The sequence below is a fragment of the Misgurnus anguillicaudatus genome, chromosome 11, assembly GCF_027580225.2.
Source record: "Misgurnus anguillicaudatus chromosome 11, ASM2758022v2, whole genome shotgun sequence".
NCBI classification, from domain to species: Eukaryota; Metazoa; Chordata; class Actinopteri; order Cypriniformes; family Cobitidae; genus Misgurnus; species Misgurnus anguillicaudatus.
The window spans coordinates 22,405,948-22,433,723 of record NC_073347.2 but is presented as its reverse complement, the minus strand read 5'-3'; the positions used below and the strand labels follow the sequence as shown (position 1 = coordinate 22,433,723).

General features: G+C 36.5%; 4 protein-coding genes across 16 annotated transcripts in view; 1 reads left to right on the top strand and 3 right to left on the bottom strand.

The window, feature by feature from the left end:
- Positions 1 to 873, bottom strand: part of tacc2 (transforming, acidic coiled-coil containing protein 2) — a 79,132-nt gene extending 78,259 nt beyond the window's left edge. For 6 of the 12 annotated variants that reach the window (XM_073873317.1, XM_073873318.1, XM_073873322.1 and 3 more), the window contains exon 1: positions 456 to 869. In XM_073873317.1, coding sequence (XP_073729418.1) covers positions 456 to 566 — 111 coding nt within the window. In that variant the 5' untranslated portion in view covers positions 567 to 869. Of the gene's footprint in view, positions 1 to 455 lie in introns of all 12 variants that reach the window. The other 6 variants (XM_073873327.1, XM_073873326.1, XM_073873315.1 and 3 more) reach the window with 6 other exon arrangements.
- Positions 874 to 3,398: 2,525 nt separating this feature from the next.
- On the bottom strand, positions 3,399 to 6,493 carry nsmce4a (NSE4 homolog A, SMC5-SMC6 complex component). 2 transcript variants are annotated; one of them, XM_073873313.1, is made up of 12 exons: positions 6,368 to 6,493; positions 6,223 to 6,264; positions 5,750 to 5,891; positions 5,561 to 5,640; positions 5,281 to 5,412; positions 5,048 to 5,190; positions 4,718 to 4,817; positions 4,544 to 4,634; positions 4,232 to 4,326; positions 4,109 to 4,157; positions 3,956 to 4,034; positions 3,399 to 3,860 (listed from the first exon to the last, which is right to left on the bottom strand). In XM_073873313.1, exons 1-12 carry the CDS (start codon positions 6,476 to 6,478, stop codon positions 3,782 to 3,784), a joined length of 1,143 nt encoding a protein of 380 aa, XP_073729414.1. In that variant the 5' UTR covers positions 6,479 to 6,493; the 3' UTR covers positions 3,399 to 3,781. The 2 variants fall into 2 exon arrangements, with proteins under 2 accessions (XP_073729414.1, XP_073729415.1); XM_073873314.1 differs by lacking the exon at positions 6,223 to 6,264 and having other exon boundaries at positions 3,616 to 3,860; positions 5,750 to 5,889; positions 6,368 to 6,475.
- Positions 6,494 to 7,171: 678 nt separating this feature from the next.
- hps6 (HPS6 biogenesis of lysosomal organelles complex 2 subunit 3) lies at positions 7,172 to 10,722 on the top strand. Its single transcript, XM_055169842.2, has one exon. It carries the CDS (start codon positions 7,417 to 7,419, stop codon positions 9,928 to 9,930), a length of 2,514 nt encoding a protein of 837 aa, XP_055025817.2. The 5' UTR covers positions 7,172 to 7,416; the 3' UTR covers positions 9,931 to 10,722.
- A 1,601-nt stretch (positions 10,723 to 12,323) lies between these two features.
- Positions 12,324 to 26,384, bottom strand: prom2 (prominin 2). The gene is made up of 24 exons (XM_073873312.1): positions 26,244 to 26,384; positions 25,215 to 25,509; positions 24,432 to 24,487; positions 23,251 to 23,456; positions 22,269 to 22,389; positions 22,086 to 22,149; positions 21,902 to 21,985; positions 21,148 to 21,341; positions 19,816 to 19,888; positions 19,203 to 19,268; positions 18,300 to 18,456; positions 15,626 to 15,778; positions 15,382 to 15,505; positions 15,175 to 15,263; positions 15,002 to 15,086; positions 14,763 to 14,906; positions 14,574 to 14,642; positions 14,403 to 14,495; positions 14,243 to 14,296; positions 14,042 to 14,122; positions 13,641 to 13,709; positions 13,460 to 13,549; positions 13,197 to 13,309; positions 12,324 to 13,062 (listed from the first exon to the last, which is right to left on the bottom strand). The coding sequence occupies exons 2-24, from the start codon at positions 25,432 to 25,434 to the stop codon at positions 13,002 to 13,004; spliced, it is 2,466 nt and encodes an 821-aa protein (XP_073729413.1). The 5' UTR covers positions 25,435 to 25,509; positions 26,244 to 26,384; the 3' UTR covers positions 12,324 to 13,001.
- Between the last annotated feature and the right edge of the window lie 1,392 nt (positions 26,385 to 27,776).

Here is a 27,776-nt window from a genome sequence, read left to right as displayed (position 1 = left end):
CTTATATCAGTATTTCATTTATTGTCATATAGGAGCATCAGACAACAGAATTGCTTTTCTTACTTTCAGCTTGGTATATACATTTAATTTGCCTGTTGCCATCCTGACTAAAAATACAGGCTTCCATTTATCATCAGACTGCCATTTTTACCCTCTACTGTACAGATCTTGTATAGTGTCCTTTGCCCCTCCCCCTTTTTCTTCCTTCTATCCCCCTTTCCTTCTCTTCCTCTTCTGAGCTCCGACCACTACAGGCCAGCACAAGAAGAGACTGGCAAAAAAATCACGCTCCTTCCTTTCATATCCCCCTGACGTCAGCCCATTCAAACACAAATACTGCCTCTCATCCCCCTTCTGCCTGCACAGGCAACCACACCGCATCTCCGCAACCCATCGCATCTCCTCTCACTCAATCTCACTGTACCATTCAAGCTGCGATTTCTGAAGGATGTTACCTGACTGCGTGCGACTCCAATGCAGTTTCCCATCCTGTAGTCCATGTCCTCCTGAGGAGACGTGACAGCGGCACTACAAGGCTTGCAAAAATAGTCTTTCCAGAATTGCATTGCCACTACAGAGGCATGGCATCACTGATCAATCCAGGCAGAGCGTAAGCGAGTGCAAGCGTGCAAGGATGTGTGTGTGCGTGTGTGAATAAGCCTCATCTACTGCAATGCCCAGGGTATATCTGTGGCATCCATGCTCCATGGTCTTTTACATAACAATGCAATTATATAAATAGCACAGTTCAAGAAAGCAAAATGGGCGTCTTCACATTTTCCTCGATTCTACAGCTCGGCAGTGATGCAAAGAGATGCAGCACAGTAAGGGGGTAAAAAGCCCCTCTGTTATCGAAAGCAACCGTCACACATGCAGGGGCAGGAGGGGGAGGAGAGAAAAATATAGAGCGAGAATAAGACTGAAAATATGTTGTAGAACATCAGATGGTTTAAAAGAGCAACAGCTGCATGCTGGATGACGTGATGCTCGGCATCAAATGAAATGGACAGAGATAAAATGATGACAGCACCCAATCGAAACAGGACTATAAAGACATTCATATAGCTGCTACAATCAGATAAAATCACAATAAATGCAATGATTTTGGTTTTGCACCCCATAAAATAATACACAGAAAACTGGAGGCTTTCAACAAGCATCTACCACAAGATCTTAAGAGCTCAGATTAATTTATGTATAAAAATTGCTAAGTTGCATCCTTAATGTTACAAATAACTAAAGTTTGACATTAGGCAAGAGAGATACAATTGTGCCCTAAATAATATTAAATTTTTTTAGTATTTAATACAGGCATTCTTTACCACTATAAAAAACCTACACACATTTCAAGAAACATGACAAACCGTATGAAATGTAAGACTATATAAAGCATGCAACCACACTGACCTGAGCAGATATTTTTTTATTTATAAATTTAAATAACCAGCTCTAGTGCAAAACTAAATACAGTACACCACCTCTGCAGGACCAAATGCTATAACACTCACAGTTGTATAAAACAGCACCCAACCTGTTTAATTGTTAAAACATAAAAAACAGCAAAAATAAAAAATCAACACAGATCTAGACGCTAAAATTTGAACACTATACACTGACCTGAAAGGACTTTCACACTTCAGCGTCTTGTGATGAGAGTTACAGACAGCAGTGGGATGATTATAGTCTAACACAAGACAGATCCTTCTAAAAGGCTTCAGATGTCTGTGGGGTCAAACTACATGACGGTTAATCCAAACTTGGACCAATCTGTGTGCATATGGAGGACTAAAGCAATGTGCAAATGGACACTAATGACCTCTCTTAATACATTTCATTTAGAGATTTCAAACAAATATAATTTTGTATTAAACAAAAAGTAAAGGCAAAACACATGTTGCTAATTAAAAATTATTTTATTTATTATTATGTGCACTTTAAATAAATGTCAGTGTTCAATTTTTATTTTAGAGACATGCATACCATGTTTTTTTTTTTTGTAGTTCATTAATTGGGTTGATAAAGTGTTTCATTCTTTGATAAACTGATTAATAATAATCATAGGGGAACCATTTTAAGTGCCATATAGCACCTATGTAGAACCCTACTGTGCTATATAGAACCATATCTGGTGCTATAGTGGTGCTATATCACCCCTGTATGGTTCTTCAGGTGCTATATAGCACTAAAAATGGGTCCCACATGATTACGAGCTTAGTGCTATTTAGCACCAATTTTTTTAGAGTGCTGTGACACTAAAGAAAAAAAAATTTGGCTACCATTTGTGCAGTATCACAAAAAGTCAAAAATAATCTCACTATATTTTCATTACATATATTGTAGTGTTTACCACATTTGTCAGTCTTAACCTTTATAACCTGTTACCCAAGTTACTTCAAAATTTAAAAAATATATTCATTTCTTTAAACATATTTCTTTATTTTATTTAAATAAAACTGAAATATTACTAAATTGTACTAACTACTAACCAACATTTGCCCTCAAACTAGCTAGTGACATCTTAAATTATATCAAATTTACCTTTACTTAAGTTTTTCTTGTTTAACTATTTCTATTTAAATTTGATGTTTATTAAAAACTACAAAAGAATGCATCAATTCCGAAAATACAATATTTGGCCACTAGGTGGTATTATTTACATGTAGTCTATATTTCCTGAAGTCACCCTATATTATACTTTTAATATGTTCAACCACATTTTAGTACAAAGACTAATGATTTGTTTTGGGAAATCATAACAGAAGTACATTACACTGACTTTAGTTTTTTAAGTACACAGTATAAAAGCAATCTCTGCATCCATCTAAGATAAAATATTTATTTGAATTGTTTTTACAGTTTTGTTTTAAAGAGGACATTTCACAAAACTTTTTAAGATGTTAAAAAAATTCCCCAGTGTACGCATGTAAAATTCTAGCTTAAAGTACCATATAGATCATTTATTACAGCAAGTTAAAATGGCAGCGTCATGGTTGGATAGTGCAGATTAAGGGGTGGTGTTATCCCCTTCTGACATCAATAGGGGAGCCAAATTTCAATCCGCTATTTTTTCACATGCTTGCAGAGAATGGTTTACCACAACGAAGTTAATGGGTTGATAGAAGCACTGGGGACCCAATTATAGCACTTAAACGTGGAAAAGGATTTTCATGATATGTCCCCTTTAAAAATTAAACAAATGGAGTGTGATTTTGTTAAAGCATTTTTATCTTTCTTTTTTGGGAATCCTTTTTGATAAGACACTCAAACTGTGGCAGGAGGGCTTTGTAAAGAGAGTTTTGACTTGCAAAAGAATTAAACATTTGCATAATGGTTTTACAATGCAAACCTGTTTTATGAAATAATGAATCTGTGATGGTCACTGTGTGAAGCACATAGAAAAATATTATTTTCATACTCTAGTATGATTTTTATGGCAAAACTGATGCTTTGAGATTGAACAGAGATAAACAGCAATAACAGATGAAGATCTTTGAACCTTGAAACATAGCAGTCAAATCAACTTTAGTTTTCATTTAAAAAAGATCACATTGGATCTCTCTTAATAAACGTAGCTTTTGTCTAACATATCCGTTTGTCTTGTAATGTATCATAGACTGCAATTTTATACATTTATTATATAAAACACTTTTATTACAAACTATACAAAATACAAAACCTCTAAAATTAAGATCTTTTAAACATTAAAAAACTGTAGAGGTTATAAACAATGTTTTGATTCTTGAAACGAATGTTGAAGTGGTTGTTGGCAATTGTTCTCTACTTAACTTTCCTGCGACACATTTTTCGGAGCCGGAATTAAAGCTTGCTTAATTTCAAAGGCTTCAATCAATTCCCTCCAGTAAAACAAAGAGATATCTGTAAGTTATTCAACAAACAACAACTGCTGAAAGAATGCAAAAGCACACCAAACAGTCATGACATGCTCACCCTCCAGCTTTTCTGACTGATAGAGATTACACACTGATGACGGGTGGTCGCTCCACCGGGCTCCATCTCACCTTCTTCTACTTGAGCTATCACAAACAAATTGAATTTAGTCTGCAAGCAAATTCAACCAAATACAACCAAAAAAGTGGCTAGATGTTACCTATACAAGGAAGCCCATCCTTGTCTAAGTAGATCCTTGCCAGACCGTCCTGCCAGGGATATAAAGAACATTAATTCCAACACTTAATTGAATCTTAAAAACTGCTATAGACTCTTAACTCACCCTTATGAGAAAAGATGTATGAAATATGTTCTCAACAGTTCTTGAGAAGGAGTTAGGGTCTATGACGAACTCGTAGTACGAAATGGGATCCTCAGCTGCGCATAGAAATGTCGATGATTTAAATGTATTGCACAAAAACATTTATTGTGCTGCTAAATGTTCACTTGAATTATTATTAAGAAATATTATTATAAAGTCAGGTACCAAAATGGCAGCAGTCTTGACAGGTTACACCTATTTCGGTTTGATATTACAGTAACACCAACATAATGCAAAAACACAACAAACAGACAAATTTGTTCATATGCTTACGGTCATCAGCAAAGTAACCCTGCAGACATCCAAGAATTCTTTCAACCTCCTTTTCTGTTGCCTCTTGGTGCGACTCCTCCATTTTTTTAAGCTTTGAATTGCATTTTCAAAATAATGTTATACATGAATTGCTAAAAAATAAGTGGATAATTGAGTGCATTATAAAGTTAACACCTGAGTGGGCATAATTCGCTTTGCTTCTTTACTGGCTGCTTTTCTCTGTCTTTCAACCCTCTGGCGTGGTGGAGGAGGCTCGGCCAAAAATGAGCCCAGCCTTGATTTAAAAAGAGCACAGTTTAAGGCATATTTTTTTAAATATTGATAAAATTGTTTGTATAACATTTCTATTTTATAAAAACGTTTCAGCCCCAAAATTTTTTTTTTTAAATATTGCAATTAATGATTATGCTTTGATGTATTTAATTAAAAATATCATAATTATTATTCATGATATATCACCCTAAACAAGTTTTACAAATATCTCATTGCCATAATATTGCTCACATGTAGTGGAATGATGGGGCTGTCCTGAAGCAGCACTGAGATCTTTTTGCCAGTTTCTGCCAGGCATCTTGTGGCAAATATCCATTCAAATTTCCATTCGGATCATCGTCGTCCTCCAAGCGATTCAGTCCCATGAAAGACAACTAGAAGGATCAACCAAAGAAAAAATAATTTTAGAATAAAACAGTACAACGTTTGTTTCAACACAAGATCTAGCCTTAAGAGTACCATACCAAATGTTCTGCAAATGCACTGGGGTCAAAAGCAGAGCCTTCTGCATGTAGTTGGCTTGCTTTCTCCTTCCCGAGATCTGTGGCAAGTACCAAGAGCTGTGCGTCCAGCGCTGCTTCACGAGCCTGTTTAACTGACAGCAAAGAAACACCATCACAACTACACAGGAAAAGGTGCACATACAAATATATACACACATGACATTACTCTAAGTTTGTACTGTTGAAGGTGTGACAAATCATTCATCCAACTCCTCTACTGAACTTGTAAGCATATATTAACATTTGCGAAAAGTCTGTTGGCTTCTTCCAAAACATCCGTGAGCTTATTGTTAGCAGGGTTTAACATGTCGTCCCGATTTTCTATGGAGAGAAAGAAAAAGTGCTTTATAGATGTTCTTTTCGACATACCTACTTCATAAACCAAACTCAAATCATATCAATAAAGCAACGGTCATGCTAAGGGACTTACGCTGGACAGAATTGATGAGATCCCTGTATTTGCTCCTGATCTCTCTTCTGCGTGCTGGATCATCATCTTCCTCGCTGATACCTGAGGGACCAGCACCAATCTCATCTTCATCACCCATGTCACGAGCCCTTAGATTTGACCTATAAGAGAATAACACACAGAATAGAAAAATACAGTATACTATTTATTTAGTATTTTAATAAATAGCACAGCATGCTGTGTAGTATTATGGCAGTATACTGTAGTAGCCATTATAGAGCACACTAATAACGTTACTGTATTTTATTTTGACACAGTAAGGCATCCTTCCTGCTAATTAATAGCAATGGAGCGAATCAACACTAGTAGACAACGTAAACAAACCGATCTTAGTGAGACATTTTAATAAATTTTCTACTACAGTAAGAGCTTGCGTGCATGTAATTCGCGTAAACATTTAACTTAAATAGTATAAAGTATTATTCGGTATAACTTAATAACAAACAGGTTTTGATGACGGCTGCACTTGCTGTCCACTGCAAATAAAAACAAGATCGGACATAAAAAACAAAGCCAGAGGGCAAATGATCAAAATGGGTATAAGAGATTAGCCAATAGTAATGTATCATTAAAACTTACAAACTTTACAAATCCGCAGTCCACAAGTTCGCGGGAATCAAAGGAAGTGCGTTTGTTACCAACGTCACTTCCGACAAGCGCGTGACGTAAAATAATAACACATAAAAGCATTCATAACAGACTGTAAAACCAATATATAATATATATATATATATATATATATATATATATATATATATATATATATATATATATATAATAGAGATGGTACATATTTTATATATATATATACGGTATATATATTTACTAAAGTCTGGACGAAAAGAGAAAAATGCAAATAAATATATAATGTTATTGTTGAATGACAGGTACATAGGCAATATAAACAGTATAGTCAAATATAGGCAAAGAAAAAAAGCAATATTGCATAAATGCATAAAAATATGCCTGTAAAACATAAAACGCTTAAAATTGTGTATTATTTCTTTTTTAAAAACTAAAAGCAGTTCATGCATGAGAATTGACTATATGGTGCCAGTCATCAATAATTAAGTTGATACAAATTTGTGAGTTTGTTTGTCTTTCTGACTTGCATTTAGACCCAGCAATGCTTCCACTGTAAAATATATTTTTTTATTAATATTTTACAGCAATATAGCCAAATACATTTTGCCAATGATAGAAGATAGCCTATGTAGAGGGTGAGCTTTAAACTCCTCCTTTCTCCAGAGTGAAGAATCATAGGCTGTGTTTCAAAACTGAGTGAGCTCCCTACCTAGACAACACTTATGGGCGTAAAATGCGCGAGCCTTGAAGCACAAAAAACGCTGCCTAGATAGGCGACTCCCTGGGTTTTGTACGACAACCACAGTGTCCGGAAATTAACAAACTCGTGATGTCAGGAGGAGTGGGACAGCGACACAAGTGAAATTAACGTTTATTTCACAAGTTTATCGGGTAATAAAGCTGTAACGTTCGCGACCATGGAGTTAATTCGTGAGATGAGCGATGGACGTGTTTTGGGGAGACTATGGATGTTGACTGGTCCAAAGTGAAAGTGTTTTAACGCGCGTGCTTCCTATTTCACATCGACCTGTATTTCAGCAAACATGACTCGACTTGAATTAGAGCAAGTTACCGATTTCGGCGATTTCACGAGGGGAACGGATTTAAAGGAGCTTTTAAAACAGGCGTACTCCAACGTCGCTTCTCAAAGCCTGTCAGATGTTCGTCTGAGTCCAGATGGACGTCACATTCATGTCATCGTGCGTGAGCCCACGAGCGGTCTTATGACATATGACAGATACCACAAACCCCATTTAATGCAATGTCAGAAGCACGCTGATCTAATGCTGACCCGCAGTGTCTCGATAGTGGATGTCATTTACATCGCCCAAAGCAAAGAAGACGGAGCATGCGTACTTGCAGTCATTTTTGAGAACGGAAAAGCAGAATTTTGGAAATTCCTAGAGTGCAGGCCGGGATGGCAATTACTCCAGACTGTGGATCTGTGTAACAGCCCAGCAGCAAAAGTGGTATCTGTGTGTATTTGTGGGAATTTCATTGTTTGGTGTGAGGAGAGACCCTCATGTGAAAGCCCTTGCAGCAACTTCAAATACTGTGTCTGCAAACAGACTATAGAAGTAAATGAGGGGGGTGTCAGTTTGGGAGGTGTTAAAATTGCATTATTCAATAATCCTCGATACACTGCTATCACTTCTGGGGATTTGGTGTACCTTTTACCAGACCTGACTGATGTTTTCAAAGTTTTTCTAGCGTGGTCCCCTGAATCTGACACTTTTACAGTCCACAGTACCTGTCGTGGTTCACTTCTAATGAAAAGTTCAAACAAAGAATCGTCTGATTTTAAGAGACTAGTTGCAGGCTGCATTGGTATTCTCTCCACCATAAATCCTCCTGATATCTGTGGATTCTCACCTGCTGGATGTGGAGACCTCCTGCTTCTCCTCAGCACCAGATGGGTGTGCATTATGAAGAGGGATGGCAGTCTATTAAAGATATACAAATTGCCTGACAATTGCCTGAGCACTGGTGGAACACAAAATAGCCTGAATATGTATAACGAAATCCTGGCACTAACAGTAGGCAGGACCCTTTTTTTGATAGATACTAAATGTGGTCTGGAAATCGAAAGAATAAGTCTGAAAAAGGAGGGCCTTCTCTTTGTAAACTCTTTGGACAGTCAATCTCCACAAATGCTTTCAGAGACCGGGTTATTTATAGTTACACCAAGAGAACTGGATGCTAAACCAAAGCCAAATTCAATAGCCGTTGACTCGAGCACATTGTTGGTAGAGGCCGTGTTTGAGGAGGCATGTAAGTATTATCAGCAAAGAAGTCTCAGTAGCGCACAGCTCACAGTGGAGAAGCTCAAAAAAGGGGGGATGTTTCAAGCCCCCATATCCCTGGCTGCCATCCTCGGGGATTACCTTAGCAACCAGAAGAGCAAATCTGCAGAGAAAAAGTCCTCGGGTCAAGAGAGGTTGATGAACTCTCTTGAAGCAGAGCTAAGGAGTCTTGTTATGCTAGAGGACATGAAAACATCAATGGTGAAGGCTTCTGAAAAAGATGTGGAAAGCTACTGTGAAAGCCTGGTGCAGCAGGAAGTTTGCAGACTGCTCAGCGCTGAAATCGACAAGGAAAACCTTCAATACCTGAACAGCATCTTCAATCTCTTTCCCACTGAGTCCTGGCACGCCGTGCAGGCCACTCTGCAGTTAGGGTGCAATGGTGAAGGTTCACTGTCCTCTAAAGCCTCCGCTGAATTGTGGAAGATTATACTCAACCCCATCCAGCAAACGGCAAACTTCGCTCACTGCAACAATCAACAGAAACGCACTACAGGGAATGTTGTACTTCCGGTCTTTGAGCTCCTTTGCCACTCCATCTATAAATTCCAGCCAGGCTGGATGCCAAGGTTTGTTGAGCTGGCACACCAGCAGGCTGGCAATTCTTCCACTTCTTCGTGGAGTTACGGTGTTAAGGAGAGCTCCGAGAGCTTGCCACTTTACAAGAGGGCTTTAATGGCACTTCCATGTAAAGACCAACACCTGGAAGTGGAGCTGCTCTTGTGCAGTCAACGACCCAATGCGATAATGCAAGCTTTGCGAATCCTCATTGAACAGCGCAGATGGGAGCGCGCCACGCAAGTCGCCGAGAAGTTTTGCCGCCAGAGCCCGTTTCTAAACAAGGAGATTTTTAGCGCTCTGTTGTGTGAAGTGTCCCAGCACAGGGACCTAGACCCTTATTTGGATCTGTTGTGGACTCTGTGCCCAGAGGACATGAGCGTTACGAGCATACTCAATATTGTATTGACAAACCTCCCGTCTTCAGAACAGAACTTAGGACCTTTTGAGGCTCAGGGAGGCCAGGTCACAATCGGGCTTTTGAAACCACTGCTCAGGAAAGTTCTCCAAAGGGAGACTAAACCTAGTCAAAGGTACGCAGACATCCTTCAGTCACCTACCCGACCTCCTCCGACTCCTCCGCGTCAGGCAAAGGGACTTCCAAGGCTTGGTGCTGAGCTGGACAATGAGTTGCAGGAAACCAAGCAAAGGGGTTCCCCTGGAGCCCAAATGACACCCCAAGCCAGTTTGGGCTGACCTTTCCGTTTCCCAATATCATGCGTGTACTCCTTTTTTTTTTTAAGAATGGAGATTTATTCAATCATAATTACCTGCTCTTAAAAAGTATTATTTACTACTGAAAAGAATTATGGGTTCTTTCTGGATCAGATGATATTTCATGAACAGTTAAAACTGTAAAATCATTCCTGTAATGAGATTAACTGCTTTAATTATTCCTAATATAAAATGTATTATATGAGTTTTTGTTTGTAAAACTGTTGTTTTTAACATTTATTTGGTTTACTACATTTCATTGTACATGTGCATCGTTCATGTTTGGCATATGGACAGGTCTGGATTTTAAGTTTAACCTGTATTTTTAACCTTCAAACCTATCTCTAAATCATCACATGGAGGCAATGGTATCACCCTGATCCTATTACAAGGTTAAACATCAATACACAATGTTTTATTTATTTTAGAAACTCTTGGCACTGTAATCTCTTCTTGTTAATCTCGCTTTTCTATATACAATACACTACAGTCAAAATGCTGTTGTACTTATTTAATCACATGTGGAAGATGTATCACTGCTAAGACATGTATTAGTTATTAATAAGGTAAAGAGGTACATTAAATGTACAGTAGTAAAATATAATATAACATGCATGCTGATGCATTGGACTATTTAGATTTGGCAGTTGGATGATGGGTAAATGCTTTACAATGCCTTAAGTATAAGTAATGCTCTGTATTTGCAAATCCATACCTTTGTGCTTTTACAGGGATTTTAACTTTATAAAAAAAACAATTAAATGCTATGCATAATTTTGTTCCTCAGTTGTTGACCATAACATACTCGGATCTGTTTTTGGCTCAGTTAAATGAGAAGAAAACTTTTTAAAAAGTGAACTAAAGTGAACAATTTCTGTCATCACTTCCCTCACTTGCATTGACGGTTATTAGTACATAAATTACTTATGGTTGTGTGGTCAAAGAGGGGAATTCAGAAATTCATTACAGGCAGTGTGTTTCCAATACAAAGCTTTATAAAGTCAGTAAACCTATATTGGGCTAAGCTGCAGCAACATTTACAGCACTGCTTTTAATTGAATTTAACTTAATTTTATTATGCAGTGAATTACAGTGCTTTAAACTGAAACACATTGGAATGGTTCACGACGGCTTTGCTCTGCATGACTATTTGTATTTAAACTCAAAACCCTTAAAGGAACAGTATGTAAGAAATGTATATCAATTAATCATAAAATGGCCCTAATATGTCACCAGACATGATGAAACCATTTTCATTTCAAATACTTATATCGCTGACAACAGTGGGCCGGCCAGGATATTGTCATTTAAAAAGTGGAGTTGCAGCCCTCAAATTATGTTTATGTTGTCATGTTGTGTATTGGCCACCAGTTGTGATATTGCAGTACCAGTTTTAACCACAATCCTACATACTGTTCCTTTAAGTTTCATATATTTCCCAAGTGTTTACAAAATAGCATAATGACAAAAGTATTCAAAGCTATACTGTATTTAATATTTCATTGTAAATTTTAAGATCTAAAGTAACTAAAGACACTAAAAAAGGCGTTCTGTATCACACTGTGTGCTTGTTTTTAAGGCAATTAAAAGTTCTTTTTGACATCAAACCTTGTTGTTTTCATTTAACCAGTCTGCTGAGAGTTGTGGAAACACTATTTTATGCATGATGAATAACCATTCAAATGCCTTGCATTGTATACTTTTAAGGGCTTGTGAAATCATATTTAATGCATTACAAATATTATTTGTGTATAGGTTTTAGATTTGCATATTTTCAGGAGCAATCACATCTGTATCCTATGCTGTTCATGTAGATACTCTAATCCAAATACAAACTATTCAAGTCAACGGGTACATATTTAAATGTTAAACCATGCTGAACAACACTAAGGTTTTTGAAAGCTGTTATATCACATTGCTTTCTGAAAACATAACATTTTCCTTAAGGTGTCAGACTGCTAAAGAAAGCCTGTTGTCTGTGTTTTAAGCGGCACAGATATGTGTGGAATGCTTGTTTCACTGTACAAGTGCTGGACTAGTGCAGTTTATTCACTGCTGTAAGGGCAGTTGTGTCGTGGGACCACGGTCACAGGACAGAGGATTTGCAAGGGAGGGGTTTTTATATGGACTGAGAGACAATATAGCAAACAATGCTTTACACCAAACAAAGAGCTGTGATGAATTCATGAAACAGAAGTTGTTTAACAGAAGTTCTCAGTAGTCACTACCTGCAGTGTATTTATTCAATTGATCATTACAACAAGCATCTCGTGGAAATGTTTCATATTAAAAGAAAAACAACACATCTATAACCTCAATAACAGTATGTCAACATTTCTCACTGTAAAGATATATATAATTTTATTTTTTCCATATAATAAAGTGCTCTCTAAACCTTAAATTCACATAATTGCTGCATAAAAAATATGACAGTTACAGTTAGTTTTTTTTTTATTTAAAGGTGCAGTGTGTAAATTTTAGCGGCATCTAGTGGTAAGGTTGATAATTGCAACCAACTGCTCAGTCCACTGCTCACCCCTCACTTTTGAAACACATAGAGAAGCTACGGTAGCCGCCACCGGACAAACACGTCATTGTCGGAGACAACTTTGTCCCAAAGTTTGTCCGTTAAAGGCTTCGGTAGAAAAATGGCGAATTCCATGTGTAGATAAAAACGTCTCATTCTAAGGTAATAAACACATAACGGTTCATTATGAAAGGTCTTTATACACCCCTGATAATATAGTTTTATATATTCAAGAGATCCTTCTAAAAAATACACGCTGCACCTTTAATCAAAATGTTAAAAACACATGCTAAAACATTTTGACACAAAAAAAATTTGTTTATGAATCCACCGCATCTAAAATATAGTAAACTCATCCTTCACTTAAAAAGTCCATCTTTACGTTTTGTACATTCAATGCCAATTCAAAAACAGTATTTAAAATAACAACCAAAAGAAATAACTGGAAATGGCACAAACATCTTGTGATTGTAAAGTTTATATACGTTCATCAATTGGTGGGTTAGTGTGTATAAATCATTACACGTTATGTATTTATCTTAGGGTCGAGTTGGGCCCTTGGAAAAGGATTCATCATGACTTTGTTCCTAGAGAAATCAGAAAAAAATTATTGGAATGGATTACTTTCATCACTAAACTCTGTATTTTACATTGGGTACATTATGCTCTGCTACGGTAATTCATGATCTGTTATATTTAGAAATCTAATAAGAAAACTTACTCATAAACATCTGTGCACTCCATCCTGCGGTAGAACTTGGCCAGTTTAACTGAGAAAATAATGCTGGGGATCAAGAACATCATACACCAGCCCAAACTGAACCAAAAGCCATTCTGGAAACAGAGATGGGACATTACACATTTAGCATCTGGCCCGATGTCCAATAGTCCACTACTGAAGATTTACTAGATGGAAATGCTGGACACTCAAAACTCTATTGGCATTAAAAAGGTAAAGAAGACATCAAATTGAACAACTCTTACCAAACTTCCCACCAGGTGTTTACAGACCAGATCTTCTGATCTATTGATCGCTTTAGCCGCAGGCCCACAAGCCCCCAGCTGCTGTGTAATCTGACACATGCAATACAATATTATTAAATTAGCAACAAATTAGCATTAGGCTAGACGACACTTTAAATATAAAGAAAAAAATAATATATACCGTTTGATTCGCCCACTGAACAAATGTCGTAAAGATGTTCAATTGACAATCTATGAATGCCTTGCTCCCCTGCAGAATGAGAACAATAATTAAAGATGCAAAATCCTCTAACAGGGCATCTGACATGTTTACTTGTAAAGGAGCATTTTTTATTAGACTTTTTTATTAAACGGATTCTGCCAACAAACCGATATTTCTAAATGGCCAGGATATAGCAGATTTGAAGCAAAAGTTTTTAATAAATGTATAAAATGATAGCATGCAGTTAATATCATTATCTCATTTGTGACGAAGGTGGCATTTAGTGGCTTTTGCATCCAAACTCTTCAATATGGTTATAATTAATATTAATAAAATTACTATGACACATCATTCCTACAGTAGTGAAATACAGCACTTACAGTTTTCACTATCTGTGATATGTTGTAGTTCAAAATGTCCTGAGCAATAGCAACTTTTTTTAAAACATTCTCCACAGTTCCCTACAAAAAAATCAGAAAATTAAAGCCAATATATTGTAAAATATACATCCTACATCTTCATTTATTTAATACAGTGATGCATTTTGTTCAAGGTAGTCAAAACTTAGGTTTGATACTTACATTGATTTGTGATGCTGTTGCACTTAGATTCTTAATGGTGGAGTTCAGATCGAGCTACATAGAAGAACATAATACGTCACACTTAACCAAAGCAAATGACGTTAACAAGTGGAGTTTTATTAAAAATTTGATTTTAAACCTCTCTTGTATTTTAACATACCAGCGAAGGCATGATAGTTGAAGAAATTGCAGCCTGGATGTCTCGCAGTTCTTTAGCTTCACTATTTAGTTCATTCTTGATAGTTTGGTTGCTCTAAAATACACAAATAAGGTGTAAATGATACACCGCAATCATACTTTAAAAAAACTTGAAAACATTACAATATATTACCTGTTTGGAGGCCAAATCCTCCAGATCTTGTGCAGATGATATTAAATTAATATCTGAAATATCACTGATCTGAAATATGTAATATTAGAATTAATGCCTTATAAAAGACTAATCGATCCCCTGTTATTACATTATTCTAGATTCAGTTTTTTAAAACATGCTGATTTGAAAATGGAAAGTAAAGTGCACCTGCTGCATGATGCTGCTAAAGTTCGTACTGGTGGCACTGTTGGAGAAATTGTGTATCTGGGACTCTGTCTCTGAAGTGAGGATTGTGATATTTGTTATGTTAATTTGTGCACTGTCAAAGGAGTTATAGATGTTCCCTGTGTACTGTTGAAAGAATTGAATCGTTGTTAGTGCCCGGCAGGTTAAGAAAGCCGATTCAGCTCATTCAACAGTTAGCAAAAAATGTTACAATTTCCTACCTTTGAAATACTCAGATAGTCGTTTAGATTGATGATCTCATACAAATGAAGGGTGGTCCATAATGACTTATTCATTTGGCAATCACTGGAAATAAGGAATTGATGTTTAGTTAATGCTGGATATATAAAATAGTAATTCGTTCAATCGATCGCTGCTGCTATGTGCGACTTACCTGTACACATCAACAATTGTCAGGTTTGTCTTCAAATTCATAGTAGCGGAAAGGTCAAATCCTGGAATCACCCCTGGAGTACCAACAACCTAAATAAACACAATCACTTGATCAATTTAGCATAATGATGTAGCCCACACTGTCAGACCAGCAAAGTTGCACTTAATTGCAACAAATCAGATTCAAACATTTTAAATGAACAAGTACCCGGATGAGCTCCCCACTTTGCCAAGGTTCACAAACAAGGGTATAAGTATTCCCTCCCACTAAAAAGAGTATCAGCACCACCAACATGAAGATCCAAGAAACCAGGAAGCTGAAACCTACTCCTCTGAAATGAAACAAGAGGAAATAATTACACCTACATGGACATGTTTTGATTGTATATCACCATGGAAGGCATAACAACACCTTTTGTTAACCACAGATCTGCAGGAAAGTTTGTACTTACATCATGAAAAATATTCCTCCACAGTTGGATGTGCATGACCGTTCAGATGGGTCATCGTAAGATTTCAGTCCAGCCGCACCCAGCAGCAGACCCAGAAGATTACAAACCACCACAAGCAAAATCAGACAGCTCAGGACCAATCCAATAGCCTGGCTGTACACAAACAAAAGATTTTTTAAACTTTACTTTGAGAGAATATGGTGAATTGTGGTGAACATTATAAATCAGATATATTGAACTCAGTATAAACAATTAAATTCAGACTTCAGGCTAAAATAAGTGTTTAATATTTAGACACAATTTAGGGTTTGTCACACTTAAAATAATTAACCAAGGGTTATTCTAAACCACGGTTTAAAGAGTAACTAAACCCCTGGCCAGAGCCTGACTCCACCCACTGGCAATATTTGAAAAATCCAAGAAAAGTGGGCAAACCCAACGGAGATAAAGGGGACGAACTGAGCTAGTACCAAGTTTGTGGTAAGATAACAAGAGCGTGGTGAGCTTGAACCTGCTTATGTAGGGTCGTACCGCTTACATCAAGCCGTACTGCAACATCCATAAGGAAAATTCAGCTGCAGTAGCCACCGTTCAATCTGAAGAGGGCAGCACTCAGACGTTTTTACACCATATATTGTAGCATTGAAACACTTTATAGACGGTTTCATTGGACGCACGTGATACATGTCTGGATCCGAACTTTACTTCCGGTTTCGTTTTTTTTAATGGTCTGACTAGTTGCTAAACTGATCTCTTGAACAAATGCTTTGTCAAAAATGACAAATGTTTTGGTTTCCTAGGTAATCTATATGTTGTTTTTTTGCTTGTTATACAAATAAACTACGTTTAAAAAACGTTGTTGTTATTTATTCTTAGCGGAGTTGACCGGAAGTTACGTGCGGAGCGCGACAGCCACTTGTTTATGTTGTTACTGCTGAAACGGTCTATACCCAAATGTCAAAAAGTTACTTAAATCAATGAACAGCACTAATAAAGCCCCATTCTTACAGATCATTAATTATAAAAAAGTTGGTTTAGGGTTTAGTTACTCTTTAAGGGGTTAGTAGAGGGTATGCAATGCATTGGCGTCACTTTTCCACGTGACCACGCCGGAACTCATCCTGTTGAGTGGCAAACATTTAACAAAATGGCTGGTTTTCATAGCGGGTGCTGCGAAAAATGCCAGTAAAACTGACTATCAGCTTAAATTGAATTTAGTTGGACTTGATAGCGGAGGTGGACAATGTTTTTCCAAGCATCTGTGCTTTATTAGGTTGTATTGGGAAAAACATTACTTCACTACATTCTAAAGCAGTAGTTCCCAAACTTTTTCAGCGTGCGGCCCCCCTTGTGTACGGTGCATTCCTTCATGGCCCCCCAAAGAAAATTTGTGACAAAAAAACTGTTCTAAAACTCAACATTTTAATAAAAAAAAAACATTAAATTATACAAAAAAGTAGTGCTTTTGGTTAGTAGACTTATTTTTTTAGGTTTAATTACAAAGAATTCATGATAAATTAATGTATTTCATAAAATGTCATAAAACTGGGGCCCCCCTGGCACCATCTCGCGGCCCCCAGTTTGAAAACCACTGTTCTAAAGCATAGAATCATACTGTGTATTTTTTAATATTGCATATTAAAATGTATTTAATACCTAATTTAAATTGTGTACTTTTACTTGAGTAAAAGCATGTTAATGTGCTTAAATATTAAATGTAAAACAAAAACGTATTATTTATTAAATGTAATAGAGTAAAAATTATGATAATATGCTTTGGAATGTTTCCAAAGAAAAACACGGATAAAATACAAATACTTGAAAAAATAAGCTTAAGTAGAAAGTAAAACCTCTGCTTGATAGTGACCCTAGAAACTTGTCAACCCACCTGTGGCCTGTGGACGTTGGGATGAACGATCAATTTACTTCACCTTTCGGTGTTTTTTTTTTTTTTTTTTTTGGCAGTCTGTAAAACGATAGCTACGAATTCTTGTTAATCTGTTAGTACAGTCTAACGCACAACAGCTTTTTCCCATTTCGACGCTTTTTTACCTTGTTTTCGCCGATATCACGCTGTACTCAAATTCGAAGCTCTGTCATTTGCCACTCAGTGGGCGTAACTGCAGTCTCTCTCGCCGACGGTGACGTCATGTGCAAACCCTCTATTAAACCCCGTGTTAACGTTCTAATTAGCATATTTGCGGTGTCAACATTCACGATTGGATAAATGACTGACTAAATTGAAGTAACTTAGCGGGCTACCGCTTAAATAACTGTCTCGCGCTGCCGAATTAGTGACAAAACAAGTCGCCACGCAAGTCTTTATGAGCTTCTGGGACATTTTTATACTACAAGAAGTTTTCCCATTATTTTTCACGTTTTCCTCAACTGGTGAAACGATTGTTGACACACAGCCTATGGAGTTTCTGAACAGCTCGTGAGTCGTGATATGAGGTAATTGCTCTTCAATCTGTTGCTAAGCATCGAGTAATAACATTGTAACGGCGCTTTGTTTCACATTTGGTAACGCAATGCCAGTATTAAGAGCAGGGTTTCATACCCCTAGGTTAATTTTGATGTTAAGCGTAGTGTGAAAAGCCCTAAACTAGCCAATGATCCACTAGCCAATGAATCACAAGAAATTAAAGATGCAAGTGAGTATCGATTATAGTACCTGATTTGACTGGACAGCTGTATGTATGAAGAATATGTTGAAATATATGTTTGTGTATTATTAAGTGGGCTTGATATCATATCCAGTGCATTCAGAGGAAGGCCTTTAGTCACACCTGCAATCTGGGATTTTACTTTATCAAGCTCCAATAGAGCCACTTTGAAAGAAAAAAGATATGACATTTTAACAACTAGAACGGATGTGTTAAAAACAACACAATCAGTGTTAGTTCAGGGACAACACACTAAATGCGTTGTCCCAGAATACACAAATCTCCGTGTTATTATTGGAACAACATGATTTCACAGAAAGTCATGTTATTGTCACGAAAAAAAATGGATTATTTAATTTGTGTCCATGGCACGAAATTCAGCTTTTCGTGTCACTCTCACACATTTCTATAAATAGATTTTTTTCGTGTTATTTTATGTATTGTTTTTTCATTTTTTTCCCCTATTTTTAAATCATTGTCGCTTGGGGTTGGGGTTAGATTCGGGTTTTGGTTAGAATGTACTTTTATGTATTGGTTTCTACATGTTTTTCTTCCACTTTTAAAACTAGTCTCTCCAGGAGTTGGTGTTAGAATTGAGGTTTGTGTTAGGATGTCTAAAAACAGGAAGTGATTCTAACCCCACTCGTAGCGACAATGCCCACTCGTAGCGACAATGCTAAGAAAATAGGAAAAAACTATGAGAAAACAATACATAAAATCAAACAAAAAAGAAAGTCGTGCAACAGACACAAAAACGAAAAAGACACTGGAATTTCGTGCCATGGACACAAATAACCAATCAAAATTTTCGTGACTATAACACAACTTTCCGTGAGATCAACCTGTATTGGAACAACACATTTTGTGTTACTTTTAACACAGAATCAACACACTAAACAACAAAAACATACCCTGCACACTCTCCTTGGTCGCGTTTCTTGCCTTTTCTGGAATACTGTCAAAAAACTCTTTCCCCTAGAAGATAAATGTGTAACACTCACCAAACTGCTTAAATAGCATGTAGGAACATTACTGTTTACTATAAACACACTCACCCATATGTGACCCTGCCTGAAAAAACCCAGCTATTTTAAACCCAGAAAATATAACCTTGATATATTTAATATTGACTGAGTGAGGTCATGTCCAATATTAAAATCAAACTTTGATGCTCCTATTCAAATGGATTTCACAGACAGTGTCACACATAAGTTTAACCATCACATACAGCCGCAGAAAAAACAAGAGACCACTTTATTTTCACTTACTTTTGTTTTTACTATATATAGGTATGTGTTAAAGTAAAATTATCGTTTTTATCAATTTTTCCATTTTGTCAATGATCTCTCATTTGTAAGTCCCTTTGGATAAAAACGTCGGCTAAATTAACAAATGTAAATGGGAACAGAGGTTGCACAGAAGACCACATCAAAGTCATTTTTGGATAAATGCTGCAAAAAGAAACTAAACTGTATCCCTGTGAAAACGGTTAGTTGTTTTGAGTGTTGTGTTTTGCCCTCCCCTTATTTGCTTGTCCGATGACATCAGCATTCTCAGCTTTGTTTACAGCAGACATCAGGTCATTCTGATCAGGAAACTGTCAAAAACAGACAAATATATGCTAATATGCCTACAAATAATGCAAAAGGAGTTAGAAGAAATTGGTAACACTTTAAAATAGTTAATTTATTAACTTTAGTTGTTTATTAACTTTTGTAAGTACACTCTCAGGTATTACTGGGGTGGTACCCTTCCAAAAACTACACATTGTACATAAAGGATGCAAATTAGTACATACTTGTACCTCAGAGGTACATATCTATACCTAGTAGGTGCATATTATGACCTTTTTAAAGAGTAGCTACAGTCCCAGTGACAATTATGTTCTTTTTCTTCTGACAGTGTTTTATCTGCCAGTATTAACCCATTTTGTGTTACCTATATGTTTTTAAATATTAATTTTTTTTTAGTTTAAATTAGGCTTTGAATAGCAGATTTTGAATCGTAGATTTTCAATGTGGTTTTAGACTTTTAGTTCCGCACCGTGACTGCTAATCCAGCCCACCAGAGGGCAAAACCACTTCTACACAAATCCACCACTAGCCGTTCTTATTTAAAGTTTGTACTGACTAAACCTCTTTAATGGTACGAATTGGGTTTCTAAGAGAAACGGCTTACAAACACTGACGTTAACTTCTAGTGTTACTTATTGTTTGTGTTGTTCCCCTGTCGCTGTTTCCCAACAATGGGAAAGTTTGGACCATTGTGTGCCAAAGCTAAGCAGGTAATACAACTTGGTGCTCTGTATTTGGAGAAAAATGCTATGTAGTATCTACGTAACTTAAACCATTACATTGTTGTGCCGAGGTTTTAACAATGCTTATTTTCTTTCCAAGAGGACGGCACAGAACACTCTCCTCTTCAATGACACAGCTAAAACTGCACTTTTAAATTAAGGTGCCCGAAGGGTTTTTCACAGCGATGCCATAGAAGAACCATTTTTGGTTTCTCAAAGAACCATTCAGTCAAAGGTTCATAACTTTAATAACTTTTTATAATCTAAATAACCTTTTTATTACTACAAAAAAATTTTTGGATGTTAAAGGTTCTTTATGGAACCTTTAGCCAAAAATGTTTTTCTATGAAATCGTGAAGCACCTTTATTTGTGTGCAAGCACAAAGTGTCTACAACTGTAGAGGAAGATAAAAGTCATCCATGCGTGTGCAGTAATTTGCTCTGAAACTAGTACCAGAAAGATAGACGCAGTAATCACATGCTTCACTGACTGGCCATTACAAAATTCCCCAAAGGGTTTTTAACTTGTTTGTCCCCATGATACCTCTGGATTGGCTTACATTGAGATCTGTATCCAGGGTTAGTTTGTCTACATCTGTCTGAAGGGATGTACAGTCTACACAGCCCGAATGCAGCGTGTTGTTGATCCGCTGCTGTACCGCAGATAAATTACGACGTAGGTCATCCACCTTTGGTGTCAGCTGCTCCAAAGTTTTATTAACATGCTTCAGTGAAACGCCGGTGCTGTTTATTACTGTAACACACATGCAAAAAGAACAAAGGAAAGAAATATCGTCTGATTAATGAATGTTGGAAAGTAAGCTGAAAGGCCAAAATGGTTGACCTCCATACATATAAATAATAGAAACTTCTAAGCACTTCTTGTGTTATTGCCTCCCTATGATAAATCACTTTATTGTTTCCTAATCTTTGGATAAAAGCATCTGCTAAATGTAATGAAACTCCAAGCCTTCCTAACATATTGAAAGCACATAATTTACAGCCACACTGCTGACTCAGATTAAGCGTGAAATCTAAATCTTAGTCTCTAGAGTATTATTATAGAGTATATTAGATGTAGTAGCAAAACTACAAGTGTAAAAAGTGCTCATCGAAAATTGGAACTTATCTCGGAGAGGGGAAATGACACAGAAACGTTATTGCATTATATACTAATCTTATGTTAATGAATTTATAGATTAAGAATTTATATTAATAAAGGATAACTCATAGTATAGTTTTATATGGTTAGAAAAAAACATGGATATTGTTTTCAATAAATAATGTATTTCTGGGACTGGTCCGTGCATTTACCTTGGGCTAAATCTGTAATGGAGTTCAGTGCTGGGCTGAGATGATCTGCAAGACCGTTCTGGATAAATGTGCCAAGCAAAGACCCTGTTTATATAAGCAAATACACAGGAATTCAGTTTATAGGAGAAACTTACTATAGCGTAAAAGCATTTAGGTTAATAAACAAAATAAATGAGAAACGTACCATTTAAGTTATTTTGTACTTCATCCACAGTTGCAGAACTCTCATCCACCACTTGTTGGAGTTGCTGTTAAATACAGAAAACTTTATGCTACATGCATTTTTTTCTAGGAATTAAAGTATTTATAAATCACCCACAATATGTGTAACATATAACAAATAGCATTTCTATTCTGATTGATGTACCTTTGGAACAGTTGCAAGATAGCTTTTAACATCATCTAATATGCTTGAAAGTTCTGTAGGGGTGCGCTTCAAAGTTTCTGAAGTGTTTGTACTGCTTATGAACATACAAATGTTCCCTGCCCTGAAAGTAAATAATATTAAAAGGGCATGTTAATAACTGAGAACAAAAACAAGCTGTAAAGGACAAGTTCGGTATTTTACACTTAAAGCCCTGTTTTCAGATTGTTTATGATGGAACGATCTTTCCTAAAATGCATTAAACTTTCGTTTACAAAGACGTGAAACTCACAGAGTGGTCAGGGGTGTTCACTGATATGCTCACACAAAAATCGCTGCGAAAGATGCTTTCCAACAGGTGTTCCAGCATTTATTGTAAATTGGTGGACCTATTTCTCCAAATGCCTCACACCCGTACATTCTTTCGTTGAGAGCTTGAATAATAGACGCTCCAGCCCAGTTGGTGGCGATAATCCACCTTTGCCAATTGCAAGAATACAGACAACGTTCCCGGCGCGGAGTAATACCGTACCTCATAGCACATCTAATTCAAGTCAATGGAGTTGGACAAAACCTACGATAAAACCTATTGGAAAGCATCTTTTGCAGTGATTTTTGTGTGAGCATATCAGTGAACACCCCTGACCACTCGGTGAGTTTCTCGTTTTTGTAAACGAAAGTTTAATGCATTTTAGGAAGGATTGTTCCTGTGCACCTATATACCCATTGTAGAGGTGGGGGGTAATACAACAAACACACAAAAATTCGTGGGCCAGCATCATATGTCCAAATTTCAATCAAAACCGTTCTATTTCATCATAAACAATCTGAAAACAGGGCTTTAAGTGTAAAATACCGAACTTGTCCTTTAAAATATCAGATAAAGCTTAATAACTGATACAAATTTTTTAAGTGTTTAAGCAGGCAAAAATCACATTAAGCTTGGCTCAGGATGCCTAAATCTTAAATTCGAACTGGCGCTCACAAAATTATTACTGTGATGAAAAATGTGAACCAGTAAAAGGTTCTCCTCTTGCAATTCATTTTCGACGTCTGTTTCTGGTACATGCGGCCTCCGCAGTTACCACAGCAACGACAGCAGGCGAAGATTAGACCAATTAGAGGCATGAGGATGATGTAGAGGATCCCGATAGCCACGCAGACCAGGAAACCTATCTCATATTCCAAAACCTGACAATGTGAAAGACGTAAGACAGGTTACTGTGAGTACATGAGGAACGATACTACACTTCAAATCAACTGTAAAAACAAGAAACTTCCTGATTACATTATATACAGCGTGTCCATGTATATTTGTATGAGCTATCACTTGTGTAGCTCGTGATCAAAGCAATGACAGGCAAACAGTCAGTGTTTACACAATACAACATGCATGTGACGACATAATTTACTTACGGTAAAAAATCTTCAGAGCAATATTTCCTAGTACACACATCAGATAAACACAATGTTGTGCTGACATAGTGTTAATTGAGAATTTAAACTGAGCCCACTAACAAAAAGTACACTAAAATCAGTACACTATGTTTAACCTATGTTGGGTTGTTTTAACCCATTGTTGGGTTAAATTTAAACATTTTTGGGTTTTTTTTACCCAGCGGCTGGGCTTGTCGCTTTTTGACCCAAAATAACCAAGCATTTTAAGGAAAAGCACCGTCTTTCAATATTTTACTATGTTCTTACCTCATCTTAGATGAATTAATACAAATCTTTTTTCAATGCGTGCACTTTTAATCTTTGTACAGCGCTTCGTGGATGTGTCAGCATTTAGCCCAATTCATTACTATGGCTCCAAACAAAAGTTTTATTTTGTGCCACTATACTTACTCATAACAGTCTTTAAATAGGGAAAACATGGAATTGTTTGGTGGCTTATAAATTCATCCCTGTTTGGAGCCATAGGAATGAATTGGGCTAAGCTAACACATTCACAAGGCGCTGTACAAAGATTTTAAAAAGTGCACGCATTGGGAAAAGATTAATTAGTCTAAGTTGAGGTAAGAACATAGTAAAATATTAGAAAAACGGTGGTGTTTTCCCTTAAGTGTAAGTGCTTAGAACTTTTTATTGAATCAAAATATTCTTATATTTAGGCAAAAACATCTTGCATAGGTTCAACATTTACTTACAGGCACAAGTCTTTACCTTTTTAATCGAGTCTTGTGCTACAGCCATGTTTTGTATCATTCCTATCAGCAGATCTACATGGAAAAATGTTAGAGAAGCTGTGAATTTCAACCAGTGTTTAATAAAGTGAGGTATTTTGCCATTTGTATCTCCAGTAACAGTATCATCTTTTGTTTTTTTAATCGTTGAATTGTTTTAAAAAGCTGATAATGGTTGCTTGTGGTCATTGTAATAGAAAACTTTGGTTAAAATCAAACTATAAAGGAAGCACAGAAATAAGGGGAGCTTCGGAAAAACTGACTCATTTCTATAGACTAACATGACGTTATATTGTCAGATCTAAATAGGTTTGCTATTGAAAAGAGATCAAAGAGAAATTGTTAACAATTTGTGAACCGTTTCAGACTTCATGAGGTGTGCAGTAAGAAGGTTAATTCTCTGAATGCACTATACTTGCACTATATTCTAGATATTCCCTAGAGCAATGCGCTGTAATAAAATATTTTGAGGTAAACAAAACATTTCAAAAGAGGGAGGCAGGATATTCAAATTAATTTGACTATGCATGGTGTTTGACCAGTGGATTTGTTTCTGACTATTAACGTAGTGCATTTATCTCACCTGAATGAATATCATGTAGCCATGTGGAAGAGCTGCTTCTCCAAACAAGTCTAATTACAACCACTATACGCTCTCAAATTTTCTTCATGGTTATTCGACACAAAAACAACTTGCTCAACAAGCTTCTTCTGTTTGTATTAAATATAAGACAGAATAAACATTACAGCTCAGCAAACTTACCTTTAGGGAAAGGGCGGCTCTTGACAGAGTCCAGGAAAGAATTTACAATTGGAGACATAAAGCCACTGTTAAAGTTTAGCTGGGTTAATGTTGAATTTGCAGTTTGTAGCTGTGGTCTTCTTGTCTCCGCCGGACAGGTTTTCACCTGGCACCCACATGGCTGAAGCAGCAGCAAAAAGCAGCCACAAATGACCACTGCCCAGACCTCCTGCCCCTTCATTCTCAATCTGGATTACTAGTCAACGGCAATGAGTTGTCATGTCATGTCTTTATTCCAATGGCTGTCAAACTTCACCTGTGAATGAGTATCATATTGAAAACTACAAAACAGGCTATAAGACCATATGATAATAACACCAATATCAGATTTGTATGTGACTGCTGTGTTTATGAAATTACTTTTTACAGATATCATAATGCAATACGCCTCTCATTTTCATTGAGATATTGTGAAAGAATTAGTCACTGACATTCAAAGCAAATAATTATATAAGAACAAAGACTATCATGAACGCACTTGTCCATTGTATAATAATGACAATTATTGTCATTAGAATATTATAGAAAGGGAACATGTAACTTCTCCCAGCATTTACTTACCCGTAACACCTTAACAATACTAACTCTTAGAATGGATGTGTTAAAAACAACACATTAGTGTTGATTCAGGGACAACACACTAAATGCGTTGTCCCAGAATCCACCCATCTCTGTGTTATTATTGAAACAACACATTTTGTGTTACTTTTAACACAACTTGTTTTATTTTAACACAAAATGACACAAAGTGTTAAAATTACACATAATATGTTAAAAGCTTAACACAAAAAGATGTGTAAAAAATGAACACATCCTTTCTAAGAGTGAGATTGAAGCAGAAATTTAAAGGTCAAGACAAAATTTAATAGACAACTCTGACATCATAGGCGTCAGCGAGACTAAGGCATACACTAAACTTTTGTTTACCTAAAAACATTAACTTCAGAACGTAATAAAAATAGTCTGCAAAAATTGGAGTAACTTTAGTACCTGTATTCTTTTTAAAGCCTTCCAGTCGAGTTGTTACCCATAGACCAGTTCAAATGACATCCAATGTGCGACCTGGAATTCAGCTGCAATGACCAGAGTAAAATAAAGAGACTGATAGGAGGAGGAGGGAGGTGTGGGCTGGATAAATGGGAGGCTCCGAGTTTGAGAATGACATATACAAATGGCCATTCAGAGAAAAGGGATAAAATAAAAACTGCAGGTGGACTGGTTAACAGGGTGACACATTAGATTAATTCGTGGTGGTTAATTTGGAATTTTTTAAAGGTTAAACGGTTGTTAGAATTACCTTGAGTAATCACATTTCAGTTGAAACTAGTGACAGTGAACAAACAGAATTTATAATCCACAACTGTAAAAATAAGTTAACAAACATTGTTGCAAGACAGAATTTTTTTTTCTTGGAAGCAAGCAACTACACACTCTAAGAAAGGATGTGTTAATTTTAACACATTGTTTTGTGTCATCCTATTTAACACATTATGTGTCATTTCGTGTTGATTTTGTGTTCAAATAAATAAAAACACAAAATGTGTAAAAAAACAACACAAAGTGTGTTGTTCCAAAAATAACACAGAGATGTTGATGTGTTATTAAAACACATTCATTTTAAGAGTGCAGGATATGTATAGCCTACAGTTAACATATACAATTATGCTATTTTTCTGTTTTGATACAAGGATTTAGGATAAAATTAGTTACCCATGTTTCCAACTTTTATCCGTACACTCTAAAAAAACAAACGGTGCTATATAGCACCAAAACTGTTGATTTGAATCGCAACCATAGAAGAACCGTTTTTAGTGCCATACAGCACCGGTGAAGAACCGGTGAAGCACCTGTGCAGAACCATACAGGTGCCATAGATCACCACTATAGCACCACAATTGGTTCTACATAGCACTACCTGGCTCCACACAGGTGCCTCACCGGTGCTATATGGCACTAAAAACGGTTCTTCTATGATTAGGAGCAAAGAACCACTTTTGGTGATATATAGCACCATTTGTTTTTAGAGTGTATGTACGACTTTCTGTTAAAAGCAGGATATACTTCCTGGTGTCTAATGTGATTTCGATCTTGTATGAGATATAGGCATGGGCCGGTTACCGGTTTTAAGGTATACCGAGGTTTTAAACAGTTAAGGTTTTAAAACCACTAAAATGTTCTGTGATACCGTCTCAAAGGTATAAGCTGTTTTTATACAAAATTTATTAAGTCATGTGATTGATTTAATGTTTACATTTAATATACATTACGAAAATATAATACATTTTTTGAAAGCATGTTATAATTTAAAGGCTTTATTTTTACCTGCCATTTGAAAATAACACATTTTAGTGTTGCAATGGCAATGCCGCAACACTGTGAAACCGTGGTATTTTTGCTACCGCCAGAATCTTACCGGCCCATGCCTAAGAGCTATAAGGGACGTTTCCCGGACAGAGATTAGACTAGTCCTAGACTAAAATAAATTTAAGAGCTGTCCAAACTGAAAACAACTTGCTCTAACAT